At 44.6% G+C, this 9,511-nt stretch overlaps 1 protein-coding gene across 1 annotated transcript in view; it reads left to right on the top strand.

The window, feature by feature from the left end:
* The window catches only part of ap4b1 (adaptor related protein complex 4 subunit beta 1), a 20,301-nt gene extending 11,153 nt beyond the window's left edge, over window positions 1-9,148 (top strand). The window contains exons 5-9 of the mRNA XM_078420581.1: window positions 1,326-1,409; window positions 1,484-1,587; window positions 2,483-2,690; window positions 4,863-5,138; window positions 6,989-9,148. Coding sequence (XP_078276707.1) covers window positions 1,326-1,409; window positions 1,484-1,587; window positions 2,483-2,690; window positions 4,863-5,138; window positions 6,989-7,437 — 1,121 coding nt within the window. The 3' untranslated portion in view covers window positions 7,438-9,148. The remainder of the gene's footprint in view (window positions 1-1,325; window positions 1,410-1,483; window positions 1,588-2,482; window positions 2,691-4,862; window positions 5,139-6,988) is intronic.
* The last annotated feature ends 363 nt before the right edge of the window (window positions 9,149-9,511 follow it).

A 9,511-nucleotide genomic window follows, 5' to 3' on the forward strand; every position in this document is an offset into this window, starting at 1 on the left:
TCTCTGGATAACATGGATAGACATTCTATGTTTTTATATGCTTTTAGTTATAGACAATAGGTGCAGGAGGAGGCCATTCGGCTCTTCAAGCCAGCACCGCCATTCAATGTGATCATGGCTGATCATTCTCAATCAGTACCCCGTTCCTGCCTTCTCCCCATACCCCCTGACTCCGCTATCCTTAAGAGCTCTATCTAGCTCTTGTTTGAATGCTTATCTTATAAACATAATTAGTTTTGACACTCATAAGTCTCATTTTAGGTCATGTGAACCAGTCCTCTCTAGTCTTTCCTCAACATTGAAGATAGGCACAAAAAGCTGGAGTAACTCATCGGTATCTGCAGTTCCTTCCTACACCTTTCCTCAACTATACCAGTACTGTTGCTTGGGTCCCATCTGCCTTAAATAGATGATGCTCCTTAATTTTAGGCAGTGATAGATGTTCTCACCCAAAATGTCACCTGTCCATTTTCCTCCACAGATGCTGTCTGACTTGTCATCAGTTTGTTTTTTAAACTTTTAAACAGCAGTCTATGGTTTTAAATTCCAGCAAGGGGAAGCATCTTCATTGCAACCACCCTGTGAGGGAACCCTGGAGATCTTGTGTGTTTCAATCGTGTCACCACCTCCTACTCTACATTCCTGTGGATACAAACCATCCTGTTGAACCTTTTGTTGTGAAGCAACCCTCCCCATGTTGGGTGAGATGTATGTAGACCGGGTTTGGTAATCTTCATGATGTTCCAATTTGAGATTGGGTAGCTGCAGAGTCTACGGTTAAAAGCTTACAACTTCCATGTAGGCACATTTCAGCTGTTCGCTCATGTAACTAGCTGAGCCATTGACAGACCACAGATATAGTTCTGCTTTTATTCTGCTGATTGAAGAAAATAGAGGTATCTCATCGGGTTTTTTTTTTTGGTTAAGGTACTTCTGATTGAAAATGTGGGTTGAGGGCGGCACGGTAGCGCAGCGGTAGAGTTGCTGCTTTACAGCGAATGCAGCGCCGGAGACTCAGGTTCGATCCTGACTACGGGTGCTGCACTGTAAGGAGTTTGTACGTTCTCCCCGTGACCTGCGTGGGTTTTCTCCGAGATCTTCGGTTTCCTCCCACATTCCAAAGACGTACAGGTATGTAGTTTAATTGGCTGGGTAAATGTAAAAATTGTCCCTAGTGGGTGTAGGATAGTGTTAATGTGTGGGGATCACTGGGCGGCATGGACTTGGAGGGCCGAAAAGGCCTGTTTCCGGCTGTATATATATGATATGATATGATATGATAAACTGGTATGTTATGTTTTCTTTAATGATGTTGTAATTCCTAGGACGAATTGCCCGGATGTACAGTGAGAAGTGTGTGGTTATTTTGAAGGGGCTGCTGGGCTTGAAACAGGAGCACGTCACCTCAGGTACGGCACACTTCCAGCTTTCAGCATTTGCTCAGGCCCAAGACCGTTGTACTAAACCGCTTCTCTGTCTTCAGCTGTGATTCAGACCTTTTGCGACCTGGTATGGCTATGTCCTCAGTGTACAGAGACTGTGTGTGAGGCACTGCCAGGCTGTGAGGAATACATCAAAGACAGTGAGGTAGGGTAATGGGGGTGCAGCAGCTGTTGTTAATCAGATGTCTTGCGTGGGAATTTACCTTGTGTCATGATATTAAGTCATGTAGACGTGAAATGGATGAATGAATACTTTATTGTCACATGCGACAAGTCACGGTGGAATTCTTTGCTTGCATACCCAAGGTATGCAAATAGCCACCACATAAAGGGCGCTGACAGTTCCAAATTTACACCATATCCGCGCCGTGTTCTCTCTCTACCCCACCCAGGCGAGTTTTCCCCCACTGGTTTGAATAGACCAGATTCACACTCGGGAAAGACACAAAATGTTGGATTAACTCAGCTGGTCAGGAAGCATCCCTCGAGAACATGGACAGGTGATGTTTTAGAATCCCTCAGACTGATTGCAGCGGTGGGAGGAAAGATGGGTGGAAGAGTAGAGGGAGTTGAGAATCCAATGTTCGTACCGTTGGGTTGTAAGCTGTCCAAGCGGAATGTGAGGTGCTGTTCCTCCAGTTTGTGAGTGGCCTCACTCTGGCAACTGAGACCCAGAACAGAAAGGTCAGTATGGGAAGGGAAGTTAAAATAGTTCACAACCAGATAATAGCACGATGATCTTGGCAAAGTTTGGGGAAATTGTTGAGCCACCGTTCTCTTTGACGCTCACAGTCCATTATTGGAATCGGTAACGTTTGATAATGTTGAGATGGAACTCATTTGTAATATCCACTTGGTTAAATGGTCTGACAACTCATTGCATAGACTTAAAAAAACATGTAGCATGTTTCAAATTACTGTGATATCATCTAGCTTGTGAAGATGGGCTGGATTTAAAAATTGATACTAAACTAATTAACTTGCCTTCTTTCACTCTTTGCTATTTCCTCCCCCCCCCCCCCCCCTATAAATACTACCAGGGGAAGCAGGCTTTAATCTGGCTCCTTGGTATGCATGGCAAGCAAGTCCCCCATGCTCCCTACGTATTGGAGGAGTTTGTTGATAATGTGAAAATGGAGACCTCTGCGGCAGTGAAACTGGAGCTACTGACTGCGATGGTGCGCCTGTTTGTCACACGTCCAGCTGAATGTCAAGATACCTTGGGCAGACTGCTCCATTATGCTATTGGTATGGATCACACGTGAAAGATCATTTAGAGTCATAGAGTGATACAGTGTGGAAACAGGCCCTTCAGCCCAACCTGCCCACGCTGGCCAACATGTCCCAGCTACACTAGTCCCACCTGCCTGCATTTGGTCCATATCCCTCCAAACCTGTCCTATCCATGTATTTGAATCAGGGTTAGCTTGTATTGGGGGGGGGGTCACATGTCACATGTACGTCCAAAGACGTACAGGTATGTAGGTTAATTGGCTGGGTAACGGTAAAAATTGTCCCTAGTGGGTGTGGGATAGTGTTAATGTGCGGGGATCGCTGGGCGGCACGGACTTGGTGGGCCGAAAAGGCCTGTTTCCGGCTGTATATATATGATATGATACTGATTATGGTACAGTGAAATTTGAGTTACCATACAGCCATGCTCAGTGAAAAGCAACAAGACCCACAACCACATAAAAGTCAACATAAACATCCATCACAGTGGATTCCACATTCCTCACTGTGATGGAAGGCAATAAAGTTCAATCTTCTCCCTCTTTGTTCTGCGGTCGGGTCAGTCAAACCATCTGCAGTCGGGGCGATGAAAGCCCCTGCAGCCGACGATCGAAGCCCCCTTCGGGATGATCGTAACTCCCGCGTCGGGGCGGTTGAAACTCCCCGCTGCATGGAGCTCCAGCGGTTGGAGCTTCGATCCCCGACAAAGGGATTGCAAGCTCCATGATGTTAAAGTCCCGCAGACACCCATGGCTTGGAACGCCCGTCGGTCTCCAGGAAAAGCCGCCAACTCCACGATGTTAGGCCGCAGTGGGGACGGAGATACAATACGGAAAAAAAGCGCATCTCCGTTGAGGAAAGAGATTGAAAAAAAGTTTCTCCCAACCCCACGCCACCCCCCCACTCCCCGTATAAAACAAACCAAGGAACACTAAAACATACTTTTAACACATGCTAAAAATAACAAAACGAAGAAAAGACAGACACTGTTGGCAAGGCAGCCACTGCTGGTGGCGCCACCAGGTGTTTCTGTGTGCTTACGTGTGCATACAGGGTTTTCATGAGAGGAGATTGTTTAGGTTCCATCATTTGACGGTGTTTGTGCTCAGAAAGCCTTGCGCTTCAGAGTCGGTTCACAATGGGAGCCATCATGGTTGATCCAAACATAGAAACATAGAAAATAGGTGCAGGAGTAGGCCATTCGGCCCTTCGAGCCTGCACCGCCATTCAATATGATCATGGCTGATCATCCAACTCAGTATCCTGTACCTGCCTTCTCTCCATACCCCCTGATCCCTTTAGCCACAAGGGCCACATCTAACTCCCTCTTAAATATAGCCAATGAACTGGCCTCAACTACCTTCTGTGGCAGAGAATTCCACAGATTCACCACTCTCTGTGTGAAAAAAAAACATTCTCATCTCGGTCCTAAAAGACTTCCCCCTTATCCTTAAACTGTGACCCCTTGTTCTGGACTTCCCCAACATCGGGAACAATCTTCCTGCATCTAGCCTGTCCAACCCCTTAAGAATTTTGTAAGTTTCTATAAGATCCCCCCTCAGTCTTCTAAATTCCAGCGAGTACAAGCCAAGTCTATCCAGTCTTTCTTCATATGAAAGTCCTGCCATCCCAGGAATCAATCTGGTGAACCTTCTCTGTACTCCCTCTATGGCAAGAATGTCTTTCCTCAGATTAGGGGACCAAAACTGCATGCAATACTCCAGGTGTGGTCTCACCAATGCCCTGTACAACTGCAGCAGAACCTCCCTGCTCCTATACTCAAATCCCCTAAAGCCCCTGCAGCCGACGATCGAAGCCCCCGTCGGGATGATCGTAACTCCCGCATCGGGGCGGTTGAAACTCCCCGCGGCATGGAGCTCCCGAGGCGGCCTCTTCTTACCAGAGACCGCGGGCTTCACAATGTTAAAAGTCCACAGGCCCCGCGGTTGGAGCTTCGATCCCCGACGAAGGGATCACAAGCTCCGTGATGTTAAAGTCCCATAAAACATACCAGATTTATACATGTGCATGTTGGGTCTGCAGTCATCGTCTCATGTTTTACCCAGGCGACTGATCAAATCTGAGATCTGATGGGTTTCAATCCAAAAAGTTGCATGAATATACTTGAAGTAAGATTTTTCAGATCACTGCTATTCTAACTGCAGATACTTGTTGAATCATTGGCAGAGGAAGAGTTGGATATGGTTGTGCGTGATCGTGGATTGTTATACTATCGATTACTTCAGCAAGGAGTTGAACAGGTCAAGCAGATAGTGTGCGGGCCAAGATCGGATCCATCCTTGGGTGTAATCAGTGGCCAGGCCAATGAGGCGGTCAATGCCTGGGCAAGAGACTTCAACACACTGATACCAGTCTACGGTCAGGAACATTGGAATCGCATGATGGCACAGAAGGAAAGCTCCTTTGGAAATCTACAGTTACCAGAAATAAACTCTGAGATGGGTAAGAACTCAATGCAATCTTATAGACAATAGGTGCAGGAGGAGGCCATTCGGCCCTTCGAGCCAGCACCGCCATTCAATGTGATCATGGCTGATCATTCTCAATCATTACCCCGTTCCTGCCTTCTCCCCATACCCCCTGACTCCGCTATCCTTAAGAGCTCTATCTAGCTCTCTCTTGAATGCATTTAGAGAATTGGTCTCCACTGCCTTCTGAGGCAGAGAATTCCACAGATTCACAACTCTCTGACTGAAAAAGTTTTTCCTCATCTCAGTTCTAAATGGCCTACCCCTTATTCTTAAACTATGGCCCCTTGTTCTGGACTCCCCAACATTGGGAACATGTTTCCTGCCTCTAACGTGTCCAACCCCTTAATAATCTTATATGTTTCGATAAGATCCACTCTCATCCTTCTAAATTCCAGTGTAGACAAGCCTAGTCGCTCCAGCCTTTCAACATATGACAGTCCCGCCATTCCGGGAATTAACATAGTAATTCCTGCATGCCCTCAATAGCAAGAATATCCTTCCTCAAATATGGAGACCAAAACTGCACACAGTATTCCAGGTGCGGTCTCACTAGGGCCCTGTACAACTGCAGAAGGACCTCTTGTTTGCAGGTCCAGAAATATTACTGCTTGACAATCCTTACTATGATGTGAATCTTGTGTTTGCTCTTTCATCTTTTTTTGGTGTTGGACAATGCTAAAGATGGCAGCACTTTTGCCCATTGTTATCTGCTCCCTGCAACTGTCCCGGCTTTCTTCCTGGACTCTTCTTTGTCTCTTGGGGAATGCTTTTTTTTAAGTCGTCCTGTGCAATCTGTTCAAAGCTCTCTCCAGTTTAAGATATTTTTCATTTCAGATGTTTCCACCAGTAAATATCATCTTTCCTACATTACTATCACCAAAAGGAAGCAATGTAAATTTTATTCAATATCTTCTTACTCACGATGTGGAAAATGTCATTGGCAGTGCTTTTACTGTTGCAATAAATAAATAAATCAGCATGTGGATTCTCTGCAGACAAGTATCTCATTACTTTTTGTGTAATTATCCTGACCCCATTATTGTAAGTTTGAGCAATTATCTTTAGACCAAGATCTGCAAATGACTTTGCTGAGTGTTGTGCACAAGGTACTTCCTGGAGGAGCCCTTTGAAGCTGCTTCATTTGTGACAATGGTAACATATGGAGTAGTTTTAATTTTTATAATTGGCCTCTGTGTGGGTTTAACGTGACTTTGATGTGGCATTTGTGTCTAAATTATTTAATTTAGAAAAGATTAACACTATGACATAGATGTTTGATTAATGAGGTATATGATAACCATGTAACGTTAATGCATTTTGCTACAGTTTTGTATAGAATTTTAAACAGTAAGAGAAAGTGTTATGGATTACTGCTTTAAATGTTCTTGCCTCAAATGTCTAAAGGGGAGGGTGGTACAGTAGATAGCCAGGTTGATAGCATGTATTGTGAGTGTTGATTTCAATTCAGACAACACCCCAGCTTCTATAAATTGGTCTTGAAGAGGGAACAGTATTTGTTTATCAGTATCCAGTGGCACATGTTGGAAAGACTCTTGTATGGGTGGCATGACGCTTGGCTTTAGTGACCCTAGAGTTGCATCTTCGGCTAACAATTGTGGTGCAGATTCATACATAATGAATCTTTCTGAGGTACAAAGGTCTCCTCCAAATTGTTGACATTTTGGCAAGCCCTCCTTTCAGGGACTAGTGTTCCCTTCGGGAAAGAGAAAAAAGTGCATTGCCGATCCAGTAATGTGCTCTAGATAATTTAGAGTTATTCTATGACGTAAACTTAGTAACTCTGTTTATTTTTCTGTAAAGACTCAAACCCACAACACGGGGAGGATTCTGGATCAGTCAGTTTGGAAAGCGGTGCCCAGCTCTCACCAGAGCAGTTTGAAGAGTACTGGACATGCCTGGAAGATGCGAAAGTAGTGACTGTGGACTGGCACAAGAACCCCTGCCCTGAGGCCATCCAGGCTGCCTTTCAGACTGTTCACATTCAGTCTATTGCCATCAGCCGAGCAGGAGCACACCCTTGGAAAGCTTACCTGTTTGCCAGAAATGAGACTGGCTCACTGTTTCTCACAGAATTGTTCATTGACACTGGCACGAAGAGTTTGCAGATTACTGTTAAACAAAAGAATACCAGCGGCGAGCTGCTCAACAGTTTCACCACAGTTGTCGAGTCTGTGATTCAAACCTTGGGCAAGACCGAAGATCTTAAAAATGCTTTGTTAGCCACTCAAGAGCAACACTGTCCTCACTAAGATGCGAGAGTTTTATTTGTTCATCCATTAAAGCCATATTAATGGAAGAAAATAGATGGTGTGTTAATCGTCAACAGATATAACTGGCTTTACACATTTTGGGTCGAGACCCTTCTTCAGAGTGATGAATCAGATGGATCAGTCTGAAAAAGAGTCTTGACCCAAAACATCACCCATTCCTTCTCTCCAGAGATGCTGCCTGTCCCACCGAGTTACTCTAGCATTTTGCGTCTATCTTTGGTTTAAACCAGCATCTGCAGTTCCTTCCTACACATCCTGTTTGAACAGGCTGCTCTGTCTAATGTTTTATTCAAAATATGGAATTTCCTACAATTTACATTTCCTCGCTACTGCGCAAGACATCTCCAATCCTTCTCTTTTCACCTTGACCCTGTGCTGTTCAGCTTTAGAATCCTCTACCCTTGGTAAAAGATTGAATGTTCACATTATCCATCCCCCCTCGTGATCTTGTACATCTGTAAGGTCAGCCCTCAGTCTCCTGCGCTCCAAAGGAAAAATATCCAACCTATCTAACCTCTCCCTATAACTCAAGCCCAAGTAATATCCTGGTGAATCTCTTCTGCAATCTTTCCAACTCATTCGGACAGCTTCCCGAGATTCATTTATCTCATTGTGGCTCTGTAATGTGGGCAGTTGTGAAGCAGAAAAAGATGTGAAGACCTTCACCCAAAGTTTGCAAACGGATTTTGTTAAAACTATTTGCAATTTTTCAGATGCTTCCACTTGCACAGAAGAGCAATACCTTTGTTTGACTGAAGTGCATTAGGGTTTCAGTTGAGAGTGAAGAGTTACTTGCCTATTAACAGTGAGTGCCTGCAATGTCTCATTCATTAAGTCTGTTGCGAAATGTGGGTGCTCTGCTCTTTCAATTGTAGCAGCAGGAAGGAGCGGGTCAGGGGAAGAGCTTATCTAAATAAGCACCATGTACCCTTGATTTAATTTCTTCACTTATTTATGTCATACCTTTCGCCAATTAAGAACAAACATGAAACAGTGACCCGAGCCAAGTTCCAAATAAAGTTTGCTGTTACTATAGACAATAAACAATAGACGATAGGAGCAGGAGAAGGCCACTCGGCCCTTCAAGCCAGCACCGCCATTCACCGTGATCATGGCTGGTCATCCACACTCAGTACCCCGTTCCTGCCTTCTCCCCATATCCCTTGACTCCGCTATCATTAAGAGCTCTATCTAACTCTCTCTTGAAAGCATCCAGGGAATTGGCCTCCACTGCCTTCTGAGGCAGAGAGTTCCACAGCTTCACAACTCTGAGTGAAAAAGTTTTTCCTCATCTCCGTTCTAAATGGCCTACCCCTTATTCTTAAACTGTGGCCCCTGGTTCAGGACTCCCCCAACATCGGGAACATTTTCCTGCCTCTAGCGTGTCCAATCCCTTAATAATCTTATACGTTTCAATAAGATGGGAATCTGCATTAAGATGGCACATTCAGGCTTGAAATTCAGCAATATCTGTTGAGATCGCACCACTTGGTAGAAATGTGAGATGAAAAATGCTGAATGTGTAGCCAGTGTGTTAACGTGGCAAAATAGGAGGCTTTTGTTCTTTGAGAATTGTGCAGTATGGAATATGGTTATCATTTTGAGGGCATGTTAAAAGAAATAACTACTCACATGAGAGTTGAACTGGTAACCATGATCTCCATTTCACACATGTAATGGTGTCAAGACTGCCGGCTATTTCTCAGTTTGCATTATTTGTAAATTTTGTAAAAATAATTAAAGTTGCTTTTTTGCTTCCTGCTGTGCTGTGAGGATTCTTTTAATGTACCAGCTCGCTTGATGATAACCACACGGCCCCAGGTATCACATTGAACTTATGTCTGATAACAGAAGGTGGTAGAAAACAGGATGTTCTTGCGACAGAGGTTGTATAGAAACATAGAGACATAGAAAATAGGTGCTGGAGGAGGCTGTTTGGCCCTTTGAGCTAGCACTGCCATTCATTGTGATCATGGCTGATCATCTACAATCAGTAACCTGTGCCTGCCTTCTCCCCATATCCCTTGATTCCACTATCGTTTTGGAAGGCTTG

Source organism: Rhinoraja longicauda, chromosome 24, assembly GCF_053455715.1.
Source record: "Rhinoraja longicauda isolate Sanriku21f chromosome 24, sRhiLon1.1, whole genome shotgun sequence".
Lineage (NCBI taxonomy): Eukaryota > Metazoa > Chordata > Chondrichthyes > Rajiformes > Arhynchobatidae > Rhinoraja > Rhinoraja longicauda.